This window comes from Rhamphochromis longiceps, linkage group LG5 (assembly GCF_057381845.1).
Source record: "Rhamphochromis longiceps isolate RC_006_pf linkage group LG5, R_longiceps_female_GT1.1, whole genome shotgun sequence".
Classification (NCBI taxonomy): Eukaryota; Metazoa; Chordata; class Actinopteri; order Cichliformes; family Cichlidae; genus Rhamphochromis; species Rhamphochromis longiceps.
Genome location: NC_140561.1, coordinates 32,637,423 through 32,664,406, shown reverse-complemented (window position 1 = coordinate 32,664,406; position 26,984 = coordinate 32,637,423). Strand labels below are relative to the sequence as shown.

The window sequence follows — 26,984 nt, the reverse complement described above, 5'->3', positions numbered from 1 at the left end:
CACTGGGGACTGATGCAGACTTGTGGTTAAAACAATGGTACACTGACTGCTGTAAAAATAGTTTTTAAGGGGCAGGCTCCACCAAATAGGCATACTTTCTCACAACAACGCTTGAAGTGAGAAACGTGCATTGATTTGAGCAGAACGTTCACTTAAATACATATAGCCATTCACAGACATAGCACACACACGTATTTGCACACACATAAGCAGCATTTGTCAAGCTTTTGTCTACATGCTGAGCCATTCCACTTTTGAGTATAATTCCTTTTTCTGACACTGCTGGAGAGAGCTGTCAAAACAATCATCTTGACCCCTGCTGTGACTCAGAAGTGTGCGCTGAGCACTGCATTGAAGGGAGCAGTTAAGAGTCTCTGCTCTCAAACCTGTCAGCTTTCGGGAGAGGAAGAGCGTGGTGGTGAAATACAACTCTGATCATCACAACGTATGGCTCAAAGAAGCCGACTGACCTAGAACTGCCACCAACTCTACCTTCTTAACTGCGGCTGTTGGAGCACTTTCAGTCATGCTTCTTTATTAAGCACTGCATTATTTTTGTGGTAGCAAATGATTCATATTAGTTCTCTTGAGGTTACCTTGAATTTAAAAGAAATGTAGAGAAGTCAGGAAATTTATCAGTGTTTTTTTTCCTCTGCACTGTTCCAGCTCCAAACATAGCAGGTACAATGTGATTAATATACACACAGTTTAAAACAACACAGCGTGATGAATGAAGATAAGAAAAATATACATATCTATATATATATTAAATTCCTTATAAGTGCTAGATGCTGCGCTTGTCGATACTATTGAATTATTTGTCTCTTCTGGGTTCTACTTTAAGAAGTAGTTCATAATTCTTATAAGACTGTTATTACTAATGTTCCCAAATTTAACATTTTGTTTTCTTTAACATGCTTTTTTCTTGCAGGACCAATCAGAATATAACTCTACCACTATCAGAAGCCAGACCAACACTGCAGTCATCCGCAGCCTCAAGCCAGGAAGCATCTACGTGTTCCAGGTCCGGGCCCGCACCGTAGCTGGGTTTGGACGTTACAGTGGCAAACTGTACTTCCAGACCATGACTGAGGGTGAGAATTCAGCCAATGTTCACCAGAGCACGCAGGGCTGTTATCACCTTTCATGCGTGGCCTGCCGACACACCATGTTGTATAGTATGAATTCAGACAGCTGCTGGAATGCGAAGGAAGCATGTTGTGGTGTAAACAATCCCAATACCCGAAACCATATAAGACAGGCCTTGAAGTCATATTCTTATTTCCATTGTCCTTTTTTCAGCAAGAGCAATCTTTAATATTTTATTCGTATAATAATTACTATCCTCCTTTTCAGCGCTGCAGATTTCTTTCCTTTGTGTTGTTAAACAGATTTCTTTATGAAAAGAAAAAATGTAGCTTTTTTGTTTTTAAGCTTTCAAGTCAAACACAAGGTACTGCGATACCTTATCTTTGTACTGCAATATAACTAAAGACGAAGAACATTTAGAAGACATCAGTAGAATTGTTTAATTTTAGAACCAAGCCTGGGTTTTCCCCCTCTGAACATCATATTTCCTGTGCCTGCGGTGCCGTCTTCAGCCTTTAATACAAATATCCTTGATGCCGTGCTAATGCTACAGGTATCAAACTGTCTCGTACCTGTAAATATTGTGTAAACATAGACTCTAACGTGTGTGTGTGTGTGTGTGTGTGTGTGTGTGTGTGTGTGTGTGTGTGTGTGTGTGTGTTTGAAAGAAGACGAAAGGAAAAATGACTAGCAAATGAAAAGTTAAACAGAAAAAACAGAAACTACTGTGCTTGTAACTATATTTTTGAAACTGGGGTTTCAAAAGAAAAGCACAGATGCTTTAATTAATTATTAAACTGTATTCACATCAAAGTTTAAAAAACAAATACAATTGTACAGAGAAATTATTACATCAGCGAATTCTCAGCAGAGTTCCAGCAACCTACATCAGCACACTATCAATCACTTGCACTAACTTTATTCTTGATGAATGATTGAAGACTCCAAAGAGTTTATTATATGTTATTAATGATTTAGGCAACACTTCTAGCCCCACACAACTTTGTAAATAATAAAAATAAATAATACAAACATGACGTAGTTGTAAATAACATCTTGGTGGTGAATATTGTTCATTAATAAATGTGGTTTTTTTTCTACTACCACCTACATTACATCGTATTATGAACTATTAACTATTACTAAAAAGCAGTGGGAAACTCACACACCCATTTGTCTGGAAGATTGCAAAGTTGTTTATCATTCGTGGTACTCAAGAAAAGAATCTGGCGCCGTGGCTGTGTGCACATTCAGTAGCTGGTTTCCCATTTTTGGCTGCCTGATCAGTCTGGGTCTCACCCAAACATGCTCTCTCTCACTTCACACACTTTCTGCCAGATGATTTGTCCATATCTGTGGCATCTGAACACATTCACTGTGCTTTGGAAAATGGTGCATGCAACCAGTCAAGATGCCAAAATGCTCATCGGTTCACCGAGCCGTATGTTTGTCTGTCACCCATTGCTCCCTCCATATGCAGTGGCTCAGACGCTTGCCCATATGTTTCAGCTTGTGACTCTGCGTGCGTGGGTGTGTGTATTTTTACATGACACATGTTTATCTGTGTTTATCTATATATCTTTTTTCTTTCTACAGCGGAATACAACACCAGCATTCAGGAGAAGCTGCCTCTCATCATTGGCTCAGCAGCTGCTGGGTTGGTGTTCCTCATCGCGGTGGTTGTCATCATCATCGTCTGTAATCGGTGAGTCAGTTCTGACACAGAGTTTATTAAACTGCTCGCTGATATAATGTCTGAACAGGCCTGCAACATGAGCACTTTTTATTTGTTGAGTTTTTATTAGTAAGCTTATTCGGGGTCATGGCTTCATAAATGTGATTTTGCAGCGATGAAAACAATTTGATTAACATATATTAATTCTTAATAAGTTTCAGTCTCGCAGCAGCAAAAATAATAAAATGTGCTTTAATAATAAAAGTCTGGATCTCTGAAATTAGAGCTCTTTGGATGCTCACACTCAGACGGTGCCAGAGGTTTATAATGCAAGATTAAGAATTCAGTTCTCATTATGGCCGCTTAAATTAAAAGTGTAGCCATCCACCTGTACAGCATTTTAATTCACAGAAGAATGGACAAGATTAATTTTTCAGTGTTCTATAGGAGATCTAACCCTTTTTTTTTCTTTTTTTACTATGTAGGCAGGCTATTTTGCTTAGACATGTCACTGTCATAGATCGTGATGACATACTGTAGATCAGGGGTGTCAAACTCAAATACACAGTGGGCCAAAATTCAAAACTGGAACAAAGTTGCGGGCTAATGTTAATATTTATTGAAATATATTTATTCCTCCACATATAAGAATGAATCTTTTCTTATGGACTAAAACACGTTTTGCTGAAAAACTGAATATGGAACAAGCAAAGCTTAATACTAAACAATATATATATTAGCTGTATAATACAAGTAGGCCAGCTCTAATAGTAATTTGGTATGGCTTCGCGGGCCAAATGTAATTAGGCTGTGGGCCAAATTTGGCCCGCGGGCCAGAGTTTGACACCTATGCTGTAGATCATACAGTGCAAAAAAAAGGTAAAAAGAATCTGATCTGATGTGCCATATATTAAGTTAAGTCTGTAATACTAAAAACTAGCTCAGTGGCTAAAACTATGATACAGAAACAGAATTTAAAAAATTGCTTTTTCATCTAACCGAAGTATAATCTTGTTAGGGTTTTGTTTGTTTTGTTTTGAGCCAGAACTTAGGGTGGCGCTCTGAGATATCTGGTTATGGTGGTGCGCTTAGTTACAAGTTGGATTCATAAGCAGAAACGATGAAGTGCATACCTACAGTGCTAAGTAACAGATACTCGAGTCTTAGTAACAAAAAACTTGAGCACAAATTTCTTCGTTTTCTGTAGCTGAATTTGGGGATTTTAGCAGTCAATGAGGGATTAACTTGTTTTTGGCGAAAGCCTCAAGTATTTATTGGAAGATCTGTAGGAATTGGCAATACCTGATATTTTTGTATTTATTTATCTGTGAAGAAGACCTCTGTCATGTTCTGTTTGAAGAGTCTCTGTGATGTTACCGATTACTATACAAGCTTATCTAATTGAAAATTGAGATTTATGTGTTTACCAATAACCCCCACCCATGTTATCATTATATGAACTTGGGGAAGGAGGGAGAGACATGCAGATTCATGCAGTTGCCCAACTGTTGTGTACTGGAAAGAAAATCGAATTAGTACGACTGCATAGCTGGATACTTTTCTCTGTACAGCAAAAGGCTTCTCTGCTCACCAAGTCCTGGCTTGCAGCAATCTCCTCAGTTTAGGTAGACCTGGGGGTGTTTGATTTGTTTCTCTCCTCCTCCCTGCTCCTTTTCCTTGAACCAGTGCTAGAGTTCTTTGTCTTTCCCCCAGGAGGCGTGGCTTTGACAGGGCAGATTCAGAATACACAGACAAGCTGCAGCACTACACCAGTGGCCACAGTGAGTAAACCACCACTCCTCTCTGCTTGCGGTCACCATTGTTTCCTCCTCCTGCACCAGACACACCTGTCTCCATGACTACCACGTCACATAGTCATCTCCATGGCTATCACTCAGACCTCATGCTGCCACACACACCTGTCTCCATGGCTACCACCTTGCATGCTGGTGTCCTTGGCTACAGCCCTGCACAGCACCCCATTATTTGCTCGTCCCCCACTTTGTTATTTGGATCTGCTCACTCAGAGCTTGGATTTAACCACATCAAAACCAGTGTTCCAAGTGTGTGCGTGCGTGCGTGTCTGTGTGTGCGTGTCTGTGTGTACTGTGAAACACATTTCATAGTTAACTAAATCCATTGTGCCAGAAATAGGTCAGTCTTTACTCACGTTAAGGCCATTAGCATGCTAATGCACGTGAGTCATTTGTCATTGTTAAAAAATTCAAAAGACTCTGAATGAATGAAATTACTCAATGATTTTCTTCGTTTTCAGGCAGTGCAATATCATAGGGACAATAATGCAGAGATAAATCTGTGAAAAAGGACTGAGTAATTTCACCACTGCTTCATCTAAGATCTTAAAGCTAATCTGTCTCTGTCCTGCATGATTGGAGAAACAGAGATCTGTTTTGAGCTCAAGTTTATGACCTAATCTAAATTAGTTTATTTTATTTTGTAATTACCACTCTGCTTCATCTTTTTTGTGTAAAATCCTCTGTGTGAAGAATTCTAGTTTAGTTCAGTTTCACTGTGCTAGTGAAAGGCGTGGGTATTTCACAGCTATTAACATCAGAAGCCAGTGTGCCTTTGTGCATTCTGTCCTCACACCAGTCACAGTTCAGACTTCTGCCCTTGCTCTTGGTGGTCTTTGCCATCGCATGAAGGTGGTCTGTTAAACAGTGCTACAGCTTGGGAAGAGATTTTAGGGTTTAGTAAATGGGGTGGGGGGTTTCCTGGTAAGATCGTCTCCATCTGTTCGTCTCTGCACCGTGTTTCTTCAGCGTTGTGTGCCAGGTTTTGAGGCAGTCTGCTAGCTCGGCTAGCTCTGCAGTGGACCATTAGTTCAGTATCCATTCAAATAGCCTCTGGCTTGATGTGTAGGTATGAGCTTAATAATCGGATTTAAAACTTGGGACACTTAAGTCCCTGAATGCTTAAAAGCCACCTTAAGCCAATTTACCTGGCACTAGGGCTTAGGATAGCCAATTTATTTCTTGGAGTGGGGCTAAGCAATTCTGATATATGGTCCAGGTTTCTTTCCTGGGTGTTAATGGCACTATGACTCACAGGAGATTATACATATATATTTTAACCTGCCTTATCATAGGACTGGAGGTACCATGTCCTTGCTGCCTGAATAGCCATGCACGATAGCCATGAGGCACTACTTATAACCTCTATTTGTAACTACACTACTGCTTCCATCTTTCAACCTTCATCGCTTGAATGTCACACCAGAAATCCCATAATTGTACAGGAGTGTGTGAATGCAAGGTGAATTGCTTGTTAATGTGCCTCACTGCATTTGGCTGTCAAGCCACAGCAGTGTAAGCATGACCACAGGAATCAAATATTATAGCTGTACTTTCCTTTTTTACAAGTGACTCCAGGAATGAAGATTTATATTGATCCGTTCACATATGAGGATCCCAATGAGGCTGTGAGGGAGTTTGCGAAGGAGATTGATATATCCTGTGTGAAGATTGAACAGGTCATTGGTGCAGGTAATGGAAAAATCTGACTGAAACGTGGCCAGAATACGACGCAATGTTTGCTGATTTCTAAATAGCAGTTGATGCAAACTTTAATTAAACAATTTTTTCTATGCAACCTCTTTGCAGGGGAGTTTGGGGAGGTGTGCAGTGGCAACCTAAAGCTTCCAGGTAAACGGGAGATGTTTGTGGCGATAAAAACACTGAAGTCTGGCTACACAGAGAAGCAACGGCGAGACTTCTTAAGCGAGGCCAGTATCATGGGCCAGTTTGACCATCCTAATGTGATTCATCTGGAAGGTGTGGTCACCAAGAGCAGTCCCGTTATGATCATCACTGAGTTCATGGAAAATGGATCTCTGGACACTTTCCTCAGAGTAAGTGACTACATGTTTGCATTATTTAGCCTGGGTCTCATCCGTGATAGATTTTTTTTTTGTCTCAATATTGCGCCTGTGATTTAGTCTTCTTCTACAAATTTTAATTTATGTGGTCTACATAGTACTAAATGAGATAATTATTGCACTGATTTATGTTTGCTGCTAGTTGCATGGTTAGCCGTATATTAATAATGACAAACTGGCAGTGAGTCAGACTGACTTATGAAACTGAAAGCTCTTTATTGCAGCTGTTTTGCTAACAGTAACATTAACTTCACACACTGACAAGATGAACTGCTTCACTGCTTTGAATCTTAGAGGTCTCAATTCAGGGCTTTTCTTGTGACAAGCCTAAAAACTGATGTGATGGTATTAGCAGAATGAGTTTTTTGACAACAGTGTCTGTTACACTAGACAACGGCTGTTTCCTGCTAACTACCTGTCAAAAACTGACAAGAGGCAATCACCCCTACTATGACAAGAGCATATTATTATCAAGAAAACAAGGTTTTCATTTTTTTTTTTTTTTAATTTTAGCTGCTATGCCAAATCACGGAATTAATGCTAATTAGCTTCACTTCAGTAAATTTACCTCCAATGGTTGTTGAAGAAATGCACAGTTGTCAGTTTGAATTTTTTTAGCATCTCCTGATTATTAATGCACTGTTAATTACAGTTTGTGAAGTTCTTCTCAAAATGTAAAATTGCAGCTTTTGCATTTTGTAAGTAGGATGGTTTTCAGATTGCAGTGTTAATATGAAAACATGAATCATTCAGTCATATTAGTTTGCTGGTTATTTAGATGCATCACAACCAAGAATACTAAATGGTATTTGCACATAGACACGTGCACGCAAACGCACACTGACAGTTACACAAGTACTTCTCAAATAATTTGATGTCATTTATGCACTTGTTTAGTCTTAGTTCAAGGAAATATTATTCATAAAATCTCTCCAGTATAGTCAGTGAGTTACAGTGTTAAAATTGTTCTCATCAATCATGCATCTCACACACACTGAATGTGTGTTCACCCCAGCACTAACATTTTTTACTCCGAGTTTCTCTTCAAAGTGAAACCAATAATAAATATAGAAGCATTTTAAGGTAGACTGCAGCACTGTCTGTGTGCTTTTCTATTTTTCTTGTCTTTACTTGTGTTTACTCTTTCTACTTAATATGCTGCAATGTGTATGGATGCACATACATATCAGACTATGGATACAAAGACCCTCCCACCAACCACTCCTTGACAAGAAATAAGGATTGCTCCCAAGATTTTTAATTTTCATAATCTTAACCAGAGAAGGATATTAGAATGAGGCAGGCATGCTCTGCCATTTACAACCCCCATAAATAATTAAGATACTTTGCTAGAGTTAAAATGAGATGTCAGATGTTTAAAAATGATACTGGATATGAGATGAGATATCAGACAAACCTTTACCATCTGTCTTGGGATGTGAGTGAAATAAAAATGCATCTTAGACTAGTAGATTTGTATATTTTATATGGATTAATCTAGCCTTATTGCTTAATTTCCATTTTCTCAGTGAACACCAGAACCACTGCCTTTCTTCTTTGTTTCCCATGGTATTTTTGGTTAATTATTAACTACCAGAGAACAGTCTCTATCTCTTTAAATGATATCCTCCAGTTTAGCTTTCCTAGGCCATGACTTAAGAAACAAACATCCAAGCTCCTGTCAGTATACTGCTCAGACTGGTTTCAAAATCTTTCTTTGCATTCTGCCTCTGACCTCTGAGAGGGAAAGGATCGTCTCTTTTTGGAATTTGATCTTGTGGCTCATGGTGTTTGTGTATATTTAGATCTTTGCTAAACATATTTGACAGCACATTGTACTCAAAGCAACAGGGAACACCTGCAACGCCTCATGGTGACAGTTTATGACAACAGTTGCTGACAGTGTCAAAGCCTCCGAACATGGTTTGTGTCTTCTCTGAGGTGATTGGTGGGCGGTTGTTTAAATGGTCACTGCAGTGAGCTGCCTGCAGGAGGACTGTCTCCCCTGCTGCCTTCTGCAGCAAACCTGCAGCAAGGTAGAGAAAGGAATAGATCGATCAAGGCTGGGGGTTGTGTCTGCAGCTCAATATGAGGTGAGAAAGTACAAAAAATGAAATTCTGTCTCTAATGTGAAACACTGCTTTCATATTAGTCACACTAGACCTTCATTCACAAATTCATGGGTATTACTTCCAGTTAGTCTGACCCCAAAGACTTTGGATGAATCTTTCCAATTAAAGTATATGCAAACATAGCTTTCAGATGAGGTGGCACTGTGTATTTGTGAGAAAAGTTTCATGAATAATGCATTCTGCTTAATTGCTGTGGTAGACAAGGAGGAGCAGCTTGACGTGAGGAGAAGCATCCACTCGGCTAATGAGCAGCAAAGTGTTTGAAAGAAAAATGGGCTAGAGGAATTTGGCTGTGCTCTGGGCCTTGTTTGCCTGCCCTTCCAATTCCACTTCTTAGCCTTTTTGTCTGTTCACACCCGGCTCTGAGCTCCCATGCACCATCCTGTGGAATCTTTTGTTTTCCAGGCAACGTGGTGGGTGGTGGGGAGAGTGCAGGTGTGCACAGTTGGAGTCACAGCTGCACCACTGCTCCAGACGCTCCCCATGTATGGGGTAAAGCCCTAACCAAACCAGGGCGGGGAACAGCTGTAGACTGCCAGCCAGACCTAGCTTAGTCCTGCCCGTCCGTGCTGAGCAGAGTTGGACAAACCCAAACATTGTCTTCCATGTGTTTTGTTAAAGGAAAGCCAATACGTTATAGTAACTTTCTACGCTGACATTATGGGCTCGGGTTTCAGGCAGATCTATACATGTTTTTTTTCTATATATAATCTAACTATATTAAACTAAAGTGTGGATTTGTAGCACATTTTTAGCAGAGTGTGTGGAAGAGTTAAAAGAAAGAAAATGACATTATTAACATTTTCATCTCTGAAAAAAGAATGTTTAAATTGTATGCAACAAAATAAAAGCTCTAAGCATAAAAAATGTGACATTACAACACCACTGCTCTTCATCACCAGTGGTGCTTGAAATGTCACATTTTATTTGGTGCATCAAATAGATAATGCCTATAGTGTATGAGCACAGCACCATGTCCCTTTTGGATGTATTTTTAGGTATAGTCTTTTTGAGTCTCAAGCTGGACACAACATTTTTTTTTAAGTTTAATAAAAAGTTTAAGGCAAGACAGTGAAAGTTTTTTTTTTTTTTTTAATATTAAACCATGACTGATGATCCCGAAAACACAATTTTTAAACTTGGTTGAGAATTAACAAATCTAAAGATGAATTTGCACTGATGGTCTAACTGTATGCACATATTGTCCTGCTGTGAACCAGAATTTCTCCTCTTTATGAACCCCTCCGTGCAATACGTGGTTGTAATTCAATACATCTCTTTTACAGCAAAACGATGGGCAGTTCACAGTGATCCAGCTTGTTGGTATGCTACGCGGCATCGCCTCAGGCATGAAATACCTTGCCGACATGAATTATGTGCACCGTGACCTTGCTGCCCGAAACATCCTGGTCAACAGCAACCTTGTGTGCAAGGTGTCAGACTTCGGCCTTTCACGCTTCCTCGAGGATGATACGTCGGATCCTACTTACACTAGCGCTTTGGTATGAAAGAATCAAGTCTTCCCTTCACCTAATGAGACACGAGACACACAAGCAGTCAATTAAACTGTGTCATCTAAATGATTTACATGATTTTGCAAATGACCACGTGGCTTCCATTCGTCTGCTGCTGGCAGAAAGTTTTATAGGTTATTTTAAGGGTTAAGTTAAGCTCTGGCGTGCATACTACAGTGCACTCCCAGACTGCTTTCCCTATCAAGACAAATATCACCCCTTCACCTGTTCTTTACTTCCTCTCTCTCCAGTATTTCATGTACCACACTTTCCTCCCAGGGGTTTTGTTATATCCATCTCCCAGTTTGGATTACCATCAGCATTGTTGCCATGAACAGTGTCTCTCTCCGGAGCCAGGACACTGTGACGGTCAGGTTTCGGTCTTGCGTCTTTTGCTGAGGTTGTGCCCTTTGTGTTCACAGGGAGGGAAGATCCCTATCCGATGGACTGCACCCGAAGCTATCCAGTACAGAAAGTTCACCTCTGCTAGTGATGTGTGGAGCTATGGGATTGTCATGTGGGAAGTCATGTCCTACGGAGAGAGGCCTTACTGGGACATGACTAATCAAGATGTATGTATTTAATTTTTGCTGAAATAATTTTTAAATTGGCTGTTCTTAATTCTTTAGACAAAGTTCCCCTTGAAACATTTTAAATGAGGCCTTACTACGGGTACATTTTGGTGTCTGAGTTTCATTACAGCCTCAAATTCCTTAGAGAGGCATTTTGCCATCGTATCTGCTTTCCCTTAGCTAAACAGCAGCTTTCACACATGGGCTTTATATGAAAATTTCCCCGCACTCGCCACAGAGACATAATCAGATCATTTGAAATGCACAGCCCTGCTCAGTGGACAATTTCTGCTCTTGACTGGAGCCTCCATTTTCTATCTCCCTCTGGGTAGTGGATGGGAGAGCAAATTATGGGGAGAGAGATAATGAAAATAGTTTCAAATTGAAAGTGAGAACACTAATGTGCTAAGAGGGACTGAGGACCTCAACAGTTATCTTATTAGCAGCTCCAGATAGTGTTTCTGCTCCATCGGGGTCCTCGTTTGGAGGTCTCATGAATGAGATTAATCTGGGTCTGAATGGAGCTTCTTTAATGGCCCTGATAATGAGCAGGGGATTGGGCATCCTTGTCACAAGTGTCCTCTGAGTTGTTTCACTCTGTTAGCCGTGCACCACCTCTGTGTTCTCCCTCGACCAACAACATCCATGGCACACGTCAGACATATATTTAAGGTGGCTTAATGGGGAGAAAGCATTAAATACATTTTAAAGGCCGGAGATTAAGTCACTGTTGGCAGAGTGTAAGGGGAAATGTGAAGTTGTTGGAATAAGGTTTATGTTCCTACTGACCTAACTAGAGTTTCACACCTCTTCAAAATCGGAATTAACATAGTGAGTTCTGTACAAAAATATTCCACATATATTATATATATATGGAATAACTGTAATTAAAAGTAATTTAAATATTTCAGCCATTACTTTGCACACTAATGCACAAAGTAATGGCTGTAGCAGTTCACTGCTTAACGGATGTTTTCATTTAATCAGAAATGAAAGCATCAGCGCCGGGATTTAGTTGTGTTAGATGTGGCTGTGATGAATTTTTACTGTGGATGGAGCATTACTCTATAAAGCTAAGATAATAATAATTAATAACTGTATTTGTAAGGGAAATATTGAGAATTCTTTTTTTAGGCGTGGGATACTACATCGTTAAAAAATTTAATTGATTTAATTTCCCAATAAAAAGCAGCTGCTTCTTATAACTTTTCAAAGTTTTATGAGCCATTATTTTGGCACTCTGAACAAAGATACTTTTCTTTTTCTCTAAGTCTTAGAAATATCACTAAATACATGTAAAGTTTACCAAAAAATAAAAATGTAAATCTTTTTTGTTTTTCCTTTTCCTACCTTACATGATTTTATTTTCAAAAGCACTGCTGCAATTAACAATCTAATAACGTAATGTATCATAATATATTGTCAGATAAACATCCATACTTTCAAATGTAGCCCATGTAATTCAGTATTTTAAACTATCATATTGTTATTTATAATTAAGGAAAGATGTCTTCACATCTTCCAGAATTGGCTCTTAAATCTCTTCTCCCTAAAAATCAGTTTCCTCCTTGTAGAGCCTCATAGCGGCCCTTAGAAATCTTTGTCTCCCCCTGCAGGTCATCAATGCCATTGAGCAGGACTACCGGCTTCCCCCGCCCATGGACTGTCCCAGTGCCCTTCACCAGCTCATGTTGGACTGCTGGCAGAAGGACCGCAACAACCGGCCCAAGTTCAGCCAGATTGTTAACAACCTTGACAAGATGATCCGTAATCCTAACACACTGAAGGCGATGACCCCTTTATCTTCAGGGTGAGTGAAAAACAGATTTTGTCAATGATAGAATATAAGCATCAGAGTCTTTCTCCATAAAAAGACTCTGTCTCTCTAAATTCGTCCTCTTGCTACAGTGTCATCCACAGCACCGTCAACTTTTGTCTCTTGTTTCCCATGGCGCCGAGCGGTTATGTAAATTAAAGCCTTGGTTTGATAGATCAGATCCTTCCCACGAATGCTTCAGGCAAATCCTCGATTGAAGCACTTTCAAAATTTTCAAAACATTTGAAGCGTTTCTGCTCTGGGTGTTAGTTTCCTTTGAGAGCCAGGGTTTACTGATTTCCATTATCCCCGTCTGTAGTTTAGTTTGTGGTGAACTGCAGGACCAAGGGCCAAATTTTCCACATAGACTGAGTGAATATATTGGCTCCCTGAAGCCTATCACTTCATTTGGAAAATACCCTTTATGAGGAATCACTTTGGAAAATATTGGTTCATGGATAAGGCCGGTGGGATTTTTGGAAGTTCCGTCTCAAATTTTGAAAATGTAATGTAATAATTCATCTTTGAATCATACCCAGGTGGTCTAGACTGGCTTTGATGTTCAAGCTGCCATTTTGTATTATCGTTGTTCTTAACGGGCCCTGCTTGTGTCCCCTTCAGTGTTCATCTCCCTCTCCTGGACCGCAGCATCCCAGACTTCTCCAGCTTCAGCACTGTGGATGAGTGGCTGGATGCCATCAAGATGGGCCAGTATAAAGACAGCTTTGCCAATGAGGACTTCACTACATTTGATGTGGTGTCTCAGATGACCATGGAGTAAGTGCCGATGATTGCTGGTATTCTGGATACGATAAGGAAAAAGGGGGAAAAAAAGATCACAAGAAGTGGGTTTGCTGAGTCTCATATATACCTAAAACTTGAACGAGCACCAGACTCTGCCTCTGGCCTGTTCGAAAAGACGCAAGCACTGCATGCAATTAGCAGATTGTAATAATGCAGTTGCAAGGCTGAACCATCGGCACAATAGCTCAGAGCTATAAAATCAGCCTTTATTCTCTGCCATGTGTTCAGCAGGCCTCTCTTTGACCTCACTTTAAAGATTAAGAGGAAACATCAGAATGTGGGGTCGGTTTCATGAAATACTAGGAGAACAATTACCCCAAACATATAAAATAGAATCTTGTTAAGAGTGCCACATGTAGAGAAATTGATTTAAAAAAAATGCTGTCAGTGTATAACAGTATCACATGCCTGACATTGTTTCACAGAAATGTTGAGCTTCAGTTCTTTTGAAGAAAACAGATGGTAATGGGTAATTCAACAACTTTGATTACTGCTGAGACTTAGCAGTAGAAGAAAGAAAACTAATTATTTTATGGATAAGAAACACATTATAAGCAAGCGATATTTGGGGCCGAAGCCTTGAGACAATGTGGGACTGGATATTTCAGCGGGAACTCATGATCTTTGTAACGGATGTTCTCTATGGTAGACTTTAGTGAAAAACATGTTGCGATTTTGGCATTGTATACATTCGATTTAGTGGTGAGAGACAGCCAGAAGACTTCCTTTACAAAAAAACAACTGACGTTCAAGCTTTATTTTTGTTTTATTTCTAACCTCAGTGCATGGACACACAACTGTGTCTTGTCAAAACCATTCATGCTTTCGTTCGATTACTGTCAAACCGTTTTTCATACATGTGTTTTTTTCAGTTGTAATGCTTGTGTCATGTCTTATGCTGTCATATTATACTGTGATATGTGGCGATATGTTGCTACCAATTTCTGACTTTTTTGGCAAATGCCCGTTTGTCTTTTACATGCATATTGTGGGTGGATGGAAAGATTGAAAGATAGATGGAATAATAGGTCGTGAAAGACTGTTTTATAGCCTGTGGTAACATCAGCCTAACATCTGCTTCTGTCTGTACTTCCAGTGACATCCTGAGGGTTGGTGTGACGTTAGCAGGCCATCAAAAGAAGATCTTGAATAGTGTCCAGATGATGCGGGCACAGATGAACCAGATCCAGTCGGTGGAGGTTTGACCCTCCCAAGTGGAGCAGAGGGAAAAATAAGGCGGTTGGGATGCAGGGCTCTGGGTGCAGAGGATGGAGTTGATGTTTTTTTTTCTTTTCTTTTTTTTTTCCATGTGACAATGTGTCTGGTCTTCCCACCAGACTGCCATTCATCTCCCATTCCCTTTTCCACTTCCCTCCGTGCTCCTCCTATCCCCTTACCCTGACTCTCCCTCCATCCTTGGGATCAGCTGTGGAGAGTTAGGAATACAAAAGTCCTTGTGAAGAAGCATCAGACCGCCCACAGCCAAACCACCTTTAGAGCCAGAAACATGGGAGGTTAGACGTGACCAGCAACGCATTTTTTTCAATCTTCCACCTTTTTTCATTGATGTTGTTTTATTTTATTTTATTTTATTTTTTGGTTTGCTTGTTCTGATAATTTTTTAAAGAATTTTTTAAAGAAAAAAAAAAGAAGAAAAACTGAAAAAGGAAAGGAGTTTATCTAAATTTATAGATGATATAAGGTTGAACACTAGATGAACTGAGTAGGAAAGCTACCCTTTAAAAGGGCAACAAAAAAGAACACAAGGAAGAGTTGAGGAGACTGCTCTCGACAAGGCCTGGATTTTGTTTTTTTGTTTTTGTTTTTAATTTTGGACATTGTTCAAAAACACAGAAATTCTCTGTGGTTTTCAGAAAGGCAAGGTGTGGAGGAGACTAGGTGATCCGATGTGTACACCCAACTGTTTCCCCGGGAAAGATGATATAAAAGAGTGAACTAGACAACTTTTGCCACAGACAATGTCAAAACCACTTTCAATCAGACTGATAAACAGTGAAATCAACACTGAAGAAAAAGGAAAAAAAAAATCTCATTGCAAGTAATTTTCTATATTGTGTGATATTTTGTGATGAAGACTCCCTCTCACCATGCTTCCTCTCACTAAAGAAAATTTAAGTGTTTTTTTCCTCACAGCCTGCCAAATAGAAGTATTTTGCACCCCAATCATGATCCTGTACTGTACATATCAAATGCACATGACCTGCCATAAAACGATGACTCAGAGATAGCTATTGTAATTAAACAGTTCAGGAGCAGAAGAACTGATTGCAAAGGCGGTGGGCTTGAGTTTATTTTCTTGATTTTTTTTTTTTTTTTTTTTAAAGCAAACTGAATACCTGTGTAGTCATACAAAAAGAGACAGGTTATACATTAGAATCCACGTGCATTAAGTCTCTGTTAAAGCTTCCTCACTCATGTTCATCTCCGGTGCTGTGTGTCCGCATGTGCACATGCATAACACATGCACAAAGAAGCAGTCGCTCCCGAAACGTCGGGACTTGTTTGATAGCATGCTGAGTGAGTGGTTAATTTCACAGTGCTTTGATTTGCTGCAATTACTAGAACTCTGTTTGGTAAGAGCTTAGATTTGACACACTTTACAGAGTGTAATGCGTCTGCATTATATTCGGTCTTCTTCTGCCAGTTTTCCTTTTCTAAACAAATTCGTACATTTTTCTTCCTCGCGCACACAATCCGAATCGTGAATGGACTTTTCAGCGAGATGTTGACTGAATGGAAAAACATGCAATGCGTTGTATTAATTTCTCTATTGGTATCAATGAACTGCTATTATTACTTTAAGATTTTTTTTCTGCACTGAGTCTACTGTGTGACTCCAACAAAACACTCTGGATCTTCCATAAATGCTTTGAAATTATTTTTGAATCATGTTGGTGCACAAAACCATGTAGATAAATGGCAATTTCATGTAACAGGCCTTGGCTTTATTTAATAGACAGTATATGCATTTATTTTATGGTTTCCTGTGAAAGGTACTGTCTAATGAGTTCAGAGCACTCAGTCATTGTTTGTGTTGTGGTCAGTAACCCGTTGGAAGGGTTATGGGGGGAAAGATGGAGTGTATAGCAATGCAGTCATTCTCCAGCGATGGTGAATGTTGAATCAGACAGGGGTTTATGTACACAGCCACTAAATGTTATCAGCAGTGGAGAGCTCCCACTGAGCTGCGCTCTGAGACCTGACAGCCAGACATGGATGTCCAGCTGTGAGCCATCGGTCAGATGTGTCTGGTCACAGCGGGGCAGCCGCACCCTGATCACTGCTGCTCTGTCCAGGCACTGATTCCTTCCCCGTCCTCTTGATCACAGACATGCCTGTGGGCCACCTGTCTGCCGCTTCCACTGATCTCCACACAGTCGGCTTCCAACAGTTGTCCGGTTTCATCTCGGCGATTTTAAAAGAATCTACAGCAGCAGGCGAACTGCCACTCATGAGTGGGGCAGTTGTGTCATGTCTTGTCCTAATGCTGCATGCCACTGAGTATGAGAGAAAGATTCCTCGGGACCGGACAATGCTTCCATGTTTGCTTGCACCAAATCCTCAGATGTAGACAGGAGTTCCCAAGACAGCTTTAGCACCAAAGCCCCTCTTAAAGAAAGTGAGAAACCTCAGTTACTGCTCCACTGTTGTTCTACCTTTCATTATCCCTGCCTGTCCAGAGAATTTAAGGCCAACAGTGGATGGTGGGATTTTCATTCTTTTTCTGCCCTACGCTCTGCTTGGTTATTTTCATCTGCGGTACAACACATCGAACAAATATTTCCCTGGAAGCTTTTCATAACATATGAAACTGAAGGAGGAGACTCATGAGCTGTTAAGTCATAGCTGAGAAGTGAGTGAGAAGTGATGCTGTGACCTAAATGCCACTGATGCCAACATGTAGTCTTCTTTTTTTTTTTCCTGAGTTTTGATTATCTTCCCTTTCCATTTCCCAATACTTAACAGCTCATCAGTTTTATTTAGTTGAGGCTGTACACTCTCATGGTACAGCAAATATGCTGTCGTCAGGAAAAACACTTAAGAAATTAGACTCGAGTATACACAAGGCTGGTGAGGTTTCGCTCCAGCCCCATTAAAGCTCATTCAGATGCTTGTCCTTGGATGCTGCCAAGACTGTGAGTTATTAATCAAGCAATTATCCTTGACGTTAGCTTCAAGGAAGTACCTAAAACAGGGTGGGCGGACATGCCGCAGTGGTGGAATAGTGCTGAAATTATTCAAATTTCTTTTGGTCCATACTATCTGTACTTCTTGCAGCTTAGAGAATTCTTTTTCTGAAAGTTTGGTTTTATTTTATTTTTCATTTCATATATTGGAGTTTAAATCTTTTGTTTGAATTTGGAGTGTTTGGAAATGCAGCATGAAGTGTCTGCTCTATGTATCTTATGATTCTCGTGGCACAAAAAAAATATTGTTGCAGATCAGAGCAGTGACCAGCGAGCTCGTATGTTCAACTTCTAGGCTATTGAAAAATGTATAGAAAATGAATTAGTGATTCAGCTAGTGCAGTTTTTATGACAGGCATGTTTCTAAAAGAATTTTCACTCAATGTGATTATTCTTTTATTGCCTCTGAAATCAGACTGAATATTTCATTTAAATGAAATTACTTTTCCATTTTTGTAAATGGTTTTCACAGTTCAGAAGTGCAGTAGTATATATCACAATATTCAATCACTTGGAAATTTGATGACTTGTAAATACAGAAGGGTCTTTGTGCTCTTTATTTTATTCACTTACTTATTTTTTCTTTCAGAGCAGTTGCTTTTTACCATTCACCTCCCCCCCAAAAAACAGCATGTATGAGTACCTCAACAGGTGTAGTCTTACCGCAGCAAAAATACGGCATCTACACATGCAGGCTCCAGTTTCCCTTGTTTTCCTCTGGGTAGTAAAGTAGATGCAGTGTGGTGGTGATGCCAGTGATGGTTTCACGCATTTTGTCTCTGCATTTTTCAGAGAAACATCTTGTACTTTCTCCTTTCACATCTGTGAAGAAAAGTAAAACCACTCAGCTCTGTCCTCACCGTGTGCCAATTTTTTGAAGGACGAAGAAAAACCGTTAAGCCTCAGTGTTACAGTTACGTGACCGTGTGCATAAACACGAGCTGTGCCAGCAACTGGGCTGCATATGGACGCCACCTTACTACAGTTTGGTCAGACCTTGAAGTCTAGCTCCTGTTGTGGCAGAAAATGGCTCCTCTTTAATGGCTGCAGACTGAAGTACCAGAGCGCCCTCTACTGCCGTGGTGGTCAATTGTATCTCATTGGGGTGACATTTTCAGGTCCAAGTAGTTTGCGAATGCTGCAGCAGCCAGATTACCAGTGTTTAGGACATTTCAGAAAGCTTCTGCTGATGGACAAATGCTGGCTGCTGCTCAGAGCAGGCCTGAGTCTTTCGCTCAGTTCAACAAGCTTTTCTTCCAGTATGGCATCCTGTCACTTGTGTTGCCTTCTGTTTCTCTCACCCTACCCCAGTCTCTCACTCCACCACTACCACTCTGGCTGTTGGTTAGTGCAGTCAGGGTATCTCTGTGTGCTCCTCTGGTCTGTTAAAGCCTATATTATAGACCAGTGCTGGTTCAGACCACTGTGACTGACGTGGGAGATCCTGTATTTCTGTATAAATGTATATTGACTGTAACCCTGTGAATGATGTAACAATTTCATTATTTGTAATATTGTCATTGGTTTATTTTCTAAAAATGGAAAGCCCAACTTGACTCTCCTCAATAAAAAAAAAACACAAAGAAAAAAAAACATCTGTAATAAAAAGAAAATGTCGATAAGGTTTTTTTTTCATTATTTATTGATTTTAAATATCATCATCATCAGCATTTTTAATGTCTGTTTTACAGTGTTTATCTAAAAATATGTGGTGTCACAAACATGAGTGGATGCTGGCTGTGGCACTGCCAGACAGATAATTACTGGTTAAGTCATTTTTTAAGGATATTTTTTAAGTTTACATGTAATAAAAATGTGTCTCTGTGGCAATAGTCTAGTCAGCTGGCATTTAATTTAATCAAGTAAAAAGCAGCTACAAATAAATGCTGTAAGTAAATATATATATTTATTTATATATATATATATTATACTTTTTATATTTATATTTTACTTTACTATTATTTCTTTTGCAATTTAAAAGAATGTCAAATCACTCAAAAACTAGTCACTTGAAATGCCGAGGATTACTTTTTCCTAGCATTAGATACAATTCTTATTAAAATTAAATATTAATCTAGAAAAGCAAAATGTGGTATTTTAGGTTAACATTATGTTTGATACTTATTTGCCTTTCAGAAATTGCCCAATAACATAAATTATTAGAGTAAATGTAAAAAATAAAATAAAAAATAAAAAACAATTTGAAAGCTAAGCCGGGTGACACTTTTGAAAACACCTAAGGCATACTGCCACAAGGAAGCTAGTGCACTGAGGGGGAAAAACAGCCGAAAAGAGCAGGTAAGAAAACTTCAGCTTTCATTTGTTTTTACCCCGATGATATATATATTTTTTAAAGTCATGGCTGACAAACCCAAAGCAAAACCTTAGTAATACATGAGACATTTAGTCATAATGAAAAGGAAAAGCTCAATTAAGCTGTTGCTATGGCTAGCTTGCTTACATTCAACAGCTAACATGGGGTTTGTTTGTGTTCTACATCGTTTTTTAAGTGTACTGCATGGTGGCCCCATCTACCCATGACAGAGCAGGCATGTAGATGGGTGAAAGATTAAAGAAAAAGCTAACAGAAGTTTCGTAGTAAGGGATTGGGCCACAGCATGCTGTCAGGAAATCTTTGTTAAGCCATTGTATTTACAACTTCCTGGAACTTCTAGTGGAGATGCCATTAATCCATTCACACTGCATTATCAGATGAAACAGAAATCTTTAGCATATGATTCACATAATGTTCACAGATCATTCAGGGAATTGGCAATCTGGAAGAGACCACTCTCATCAGGATAAGAGTTTCATCAGAGTACAACAGAGCCCCAGGATGCCCTCACTGTAGGTGCAAAGGATCTTTTTCTCACTCTCTCTTTTTTTTGCTTTAATATTCCACCTGTTAGTGTTTTTAATTCCTTTGAAATACAAGGTTCAAATCATCATAAGCTTCATTTTCCCCTTGTGCATGCAATATTTGGATTTGTGGCAATATTTTTTGCTGGGTTACGCAGCCTAAAAGGACAAAAAAACTGATTCATAAAAAATCATTTATTTGGTTTGGTCTGCTTAGTTGTTGCTTTCTGTTTTTGCTCAATAGAGTGCTGTTTTTATGTTGAGAATTCTAACATTTAAAATGCCTGACTGGGTGTTTTATGAAAAAAGAAAACTGTAAGAGAAGGGTTATTTAACCTTCAGTGGTACAAGTCCTACTCTGATGGGATTTATTTGAGCTCACAATGAGCTATTCTAAAAAGAAAGGGGGAAAAAAGTCCCGCAGGAAATAATTCAAATTCCTACAGTTTAAAAATTAAATCTTCTGTAGTAACTTCACCAATGCTAAAAGCATGGCTAAAGATTTAGTAAATGCTTTCATGTTCAGAAATGTCGCATTGCATACACATCAAAATGGACTTAGTCTCAAAAGCACCTGCAAATCCAGAGATGATTATTTTAGGTCAAATTAAACATTTAAGTTAGCATCACTTCTCTCAGTGTATGCCCGGAGCCTTCCTACTGCACATTGTTCTGTGGTTTTGTGTCAGAAGTGATTTGACCAACAGCGCTGCCATCTCTCCACAGCTCCGTTTCTTGACTGTAGGTCAGGCTCCTTTCACCTTGCTCAGAGAATTTTGAAACCTCATTAGCAGCCGACGCGTGAAAGGCTGGAGACCTCGACCTGACCCGCTGGAGAATGGCGTGTGTGTTAAACGGTTCACCCCATGAGGAGTAGGGGAGAGGTTCAGGAGTTCAGTGGAGGGGGGTACACCCAACCCTTTTCAACTGCTACCCTTGACCACCCATAATTTCTTCCACTTGGTTATACCTTGATGACTCTGGGCCCAGCACAGTCCAGCATTGGAACAAATTGATAGATTTTTTTTTTCTCTGAGCGGGGAAGAACATACAGTACACTTGCAAAAGTGGGTGCAAAGAAGATTATAGGTTTTTACGTGAGTGACGGTAGCATTTTTATATTGGAAAATTCATTTAATTTAGGAATATTTCAGGTACTTAAGCAATGTTGTTTTTTTGTTGTAGACTGAATTATGGTTGAATAGGGATAAGGGGGATTTGTAGCGGTGCCTACGGTCTTGTCCTTTGCATAATTCATTGCTACGACACCGTCCAGAGCCCTCCTTTGCACCTGGTGTACCAATTACAGAAAAGAGTTGCGAACCAGCCATGTTCATGTTGTTCTTCTTTTCTTTCATGAAAATAAGTCAGTTGTTGGGCTGTACTAGCGGCTTATTGCCTTTGCAGTAGTGTAAAAAAAAAGAACCTATATCCAGAAGGCAGGCATGCAGAAGAAAAATTGACCATGTAATAGTCGATTCAAATGTAGAAAAATCTGCAAAAACAGAATCCAGAATGCTAGCTCAAATAGTCAAAACAAAACACCTTTCCAAGAAACAAAGGTAGGCACAACAAGCACACACAGGAAAACAGACGGACTAAAAAGCACCAGGTGTTTATCTAGAGGGGGGATGTGGATGCCTCATTAAAAAGAATCTGAAAATCCCACCCAGTTATTATATTATATTTTTCCACCCTATCTCTTCTAATCAGATTTTCATTTTTTCCAAGCAGTGGAATTTTAGGGTGGCCTTCTCAGTATGTGTTATTTTTAAATTTAAAATTTTACAATTATTACTTATTTTTAGATGATAAATATTTGCAGGCATCAACAACTGGAAAAAATAACTTGTGAGCATGAAACTATATTCTACAATAGTTAGTGGTCTCATAATGTCAATGTTTTACTTCAGTTATGTGTACTAAAACAAAATGGACAATTACACTTACAATTGCAATATTTTTTGGCAATTATCAGTTATATTCATTTATAATTTTGCATGTTAGCATAACTATGCTGACACATACAGAAATGATAATCATACAGTTGTTTACAATATTATTGATTTATTCACACAGTGTCAATATTTATTAGAAGTTAGTGTTAGCAAGAGGTATTATTAAATTATTATTTTCACAGTGTAAGTGGTTACATACACACATTTTTTTATTCTTACCTAAACAATTCTGAATTAAGATTTCAGACCAACAGTTTTCACGTGTACAAATGTTGAATATGTCAAAAAAAACAAACAAACAACTTTTCTTATTTTAGAAAGAGAGGTCTATTTTCCCACACATTTCCTATTCTTTAATCGTATTCAACATAGGACACATACAGTCTGAAAGTTAGCAGACTAAGTTATTAATACAGTACAGTTTTTCTTCTGATTAGGTGAGATAAAGACTAATGTAAGGGTCTGATACTGTGTTTGTTAAATCTGATCATGGTGTTTGTAGAATGGTTTAAAAGCCTAAATAGAATAAAACTAACGTGAAACAATATATTTAGCTTCATGTAAACATAGCTAAGGAACAGATCTGTTTGTGTTGATTTTTTACATTTTTGTTCACATATTTTCTGCCATTTGAGCATTCGAGCATGCCTTTTATTCATATTTTAAAATTGTAATTATCCATTGATCCATTTTTGTGCAATTATAGCTATTTCTTTTCTTTTCTTTAAATTTAATACAGCATTTTAAAATGTATCCAGTGGCACTGTAGTGGGATTGGGAAGAATTTTAAGCTTTTTTCCACTCATCCGCATATGAAGGACTACATAATCCTTACAAGTCAATCAACATCACACTGAGCTGGAATCACCTTTTCGAAATACTTATGCAACATCATCAAAGTTCTGTTTGAAATTAAATAGCAGTAAGTTATGGTGAACCAGTTAGTCAGTTAAAATCAGTTCAAAAGGTTCACATACAAAAAAAAAATTCTGCCGAACATCTGGACGAAAGCCTGAGCCAAATAAACCAGAAAGAGTAACTTTATAACTTTGATTGGGTTTTCACTTTATATGAAAACATCTAGCCACCAGCTGGGAAAGTTCTAAATAAGGATCTTGGTCCAGATGTCAAAAGAAACAAAGAAAGTAACTAAAGATCCATGAGAGATTACGAAGAAGTAGGCATAGCGTAAAAACATTAAATACATTAAAAACTGGCACATGCATAGCCTGAAGCAGGTATGTTTTCAGGATTTTCTGAAAATTCATGCGAGCTGCTGTCCAGTATTTTCACATTGCAGAAAATGTCCCTTTTAGGCTGACGGATTTGGAAGCAGGAAATCACTGCAGATTTTCCATAAAGTTGGCTGCAAGATGAAAATCTGTATGTGGCCACCAAGGACATTAAGGCCAGTGTGAGTGAGGGAGGAAGAGTTCACCCGTTCATATTGTGTCGAAAGACCTCCAAATGGGTCAGAACTGTCACAAGCCATTTCCATCATGTCCTGCTCCAGAAACATGATGGAAAGTGGAATTAGAATGAAATAAGACATAGTGATTCCTCCGGGCACACGAGGAATGGATCTGCTTACCATACAACTGCCCTTAATTGGCAAGAAGCTCAAAAGTTTGACCCCAGGAGCCAGGTTTTAAGAGAGTTACGAGACAGTGGCTAATGCGGCACAGACTGCTTAGACCCTTTGTCTGGATTGATGAATTAATGTGTCCAAGAAATCTGGACATCTGGGCTTGAGCTTTGGCAAATTACATCCAGCTCTAACTGGACTCTGCTTAATACGGCCCAGCAGGTACAGTAAAAAAGACTCAGGGGTTAATGTGAACCTTGCAAGGACCTTGGTTATAAATAAAAACCACATTTGATCCATGTTGCACACTGCTATGGCTTGGCACTTTAAGCAACATTTAAACAGAAGCCGTTTCCCAAGGACAAGCAACAGCTTTGTTATCAGTATTAACGGTATGAAGCTGGCAAGGCATATAATCAAAAACTAGGGAAATGTGCCGGGTTTGCCATCTTGCACTTCAAGTGAAGCAAAATCTGACTGCAAATACACTGATTATATGTACTTAATAATATATCCAATTGTAAAAAGACAATTAGTTGCCACAGTTAAATCATGCAGTGACATTTGCGTAGCTGCAGAGTGCCAACATCAAAGTGTAAATTCACTGCAACACAGAGAGACACGTGAACTCCGGGTGACTGCTGAACCGCTTTTCTTTTTAATTCCCTTCCACTTGAGTTACACAACCCACAGATGCCACATCGTGTCGGGCAGAACCAAAGGGAATATCTTTCCCTCTTGCAGAAATGCTCACTGAGTTTTAGGCTGAGCTTCATGTCTGCCTCCAGCATGCAAAGGGAGCAAAGCATGAGGGCATGACTCAGAGGAGCTTAGAATGTCTGACCTACATGGCAATATAAATCATATATTCCACTACGTTCCTTATATATTGTTGCACTGGTTCTCATTTTATATGATGTTTTTATTATAATGAGATAGCATGAAGTCAAAGACTTTCCCCCCCAAACAGTGTACCTCAGTTTACTGTTAATAAATTAATAGTTTACTTAATATTGGTCCTGTTGAATAATATGGAAATAATATGGAAATTGTTGTGCTCTGGAAAGCTATAAAAAATAAAAGATCCTGAGCTCCATCTAGTGATAGAGATAAAGAGTTACATTATATCGCTTCTGCTTTAAAGCTCTCAGTATTTAGTTTAGCATGGCTGCCATAGTTCTTTTTTTTTGCTTCTTTGTTTGTTTTTTAGCTAAACAATGTGAAGTCCAGTTAAAAGTCCCAGATACTTCTAACATCAAGACAGAAGTATTTGCTCATTTGTATGCCTGAATGTATTAACAGCTTTTTCATACAGCACATTTCACACAAAAAGCAATCAAATGTGAATCACAAAGGAAAAAACATCACATAAACGGCAAGAAACAGAAGCATAGATCAACAAAGTGCAATTGTTCATTACCATTTGCTGTGAAGACTGGAGAGTCGACAGGTTTTCATACCATCCAATCACCACCAGAGCTGATTTCAGTGATTATGCATTCCTCTGTGGCTGAATAAATGTTAGTAAAATCAGCTGCTGGAAAGAAGAACTGCAGGTACCCAGGGCTTTGACGTTGGTGGGAGTAATGCTTGAGGGGATGAAGAAATGTAATCAACAAAAAGGCTCAGGCACAGGTTTCATTTAATCAGCTTTACTGACAAAAATGTGACGCTATAGTCAGCAATTTGATTTTAGTCAGTCTCTAAAGAGATGAAGCTAGATTTTTGTTTCGAAACATTTAGATGATATTACATCAAATGCTCCATGTGAACATGAGACGAAAGGGTTAGACTAGTCCAGTATTTGGAGTGCGCACGCACAAATAGTCATGTTAAGGTTAGGAATTGAAGCATCCAAAATAAATGTTATATTGCATTTCAGAACCAAAAATTGTCATTTAGAAAAATATGCAGCAGTAGCACATTCATGCAGTCATAAATTCATAGAATAATCTTTTATACTTATATATTCACATCAAGAGCCACAGTAGTAAAGTATTCTTTAAGATCTTTGCAGAAATAATTAAAGCTCAGTCCTTTAGACTTATCCAAACAAACAGTAACATTTGAAATTAAAATCATGTGTAGTTATTGTGCCAATTTTACAGATTTACAGTCCATCCGGTTTAAATTAAAATGGGTTATTTATGTGTTTCGTCATGGACAAAGCATTTCTTGACCCCTCCTCTCCGTTGTTGTTCAGTGAGCCCTCTAGTGTTAGAATAAGTCAACATATTTTGACTTGCCCTTAGTTACAAGGACCCACTCACGTGTATGCTACTATAAGATATTCTTTAATATCAAAAGTCATCACCGTAGTGGATGGAAGTAAGAATTTCACTTACTTGAAATATTTTGATATATTAATGATATATTAATTAATATATTATCATAAACTGTATACAAAATCAATCTTATGTTCCAGTACAGGAACAAAAGCTTTCACAGATATGAAAGTAGCTGATAATTAATAAGTTGTTCTTCAGTACTTCTCAAGTAACTCTGGATCCAGTTCTGTATAGTAGAGAATTATATTCTGGGAGATAGTAAAATGGTAAATTGCCTGTATTTGTATAGCGCTTTACTTGCCCCCATGGACCCCAAAGTGCTTTACACTACATTCAGTCATCCACCCATTCACACACTGGTGACGGCAAGCTACATTGTAGCCACAGCTGCCCTGGGGCGCACTGACAGAGGCGAGGCTGCCGGACACTGGCGCCACTGGGCCCTCTGACCACAACCAGTAGGCAACGGGTGAAGTGTCTTGTCCAAGGACACAACGACCAAGACTGTCGGAGCCAGGGCTCGAACCGGCAACCTTTACAAGACGAACTTCCAACTCTTGAGCCATGATCGTCCCGCAAGTCATTA

At 39.1% G+C, this 26,984-nt stretch overlaps 1 protein-coding gene across 4 annotated transcripts in view; it reads left to right on the top strand.

The window, feature by feature from the left end:
- ephb2b (eph receptor B2b) overlaps positions 1-19,301 on the top strand; it is a 127,228-nt gene extending 107,927 nt beyond the window's left edge. The window contains exons 7-16 of one of the 4 annotated variants that reach the window (XM_085407255.1): positions 932-1,094; positions 2,686-2,794; positions 4,481-4,545; positions 6,157-6,270; positions 6,388-6,635; positions 10,081-10,296; positions 10,731-10,880; positions 12,497-12,690; positions 13,318-13,473; positions 14,597-19,301. In XM_085407255.1, the coding sequence (XP_085263381.1) occupies positions 932-1,094; positions 2,686-2,794; positions 4,481-4,545; positions 6,157-6,270; positions 6,388-6,635; positions 10,081-10,296; positions 10,731-10,880; positions 12,497-12,690; positions 13,318-13,473; positions 14,597-14,705 (1,524 nt within the window). In that variant the 3' untranslated portion in view covers positions 14,706-19,301. Of the gene's footprint in view, positions 1-931; positions 1,095-2,685; positions 2,795-4,477; positions 4,546-6,147; positions 6,271-6,387; positions 6,636-10,080; positions 10,297-10,730; positions 10,881-12,496; positions 12,691-13,317; positions 13,474-14,596 lie in introns of all 4 variants that reach the window. The other 3 variants (XM_085407253.1, XM_085407254.1, XM_085407252.1) reach the window with 3 other exon arrangements.
- Positions 19,302-26,984: the final 7,683 nt, after the last annotated feature.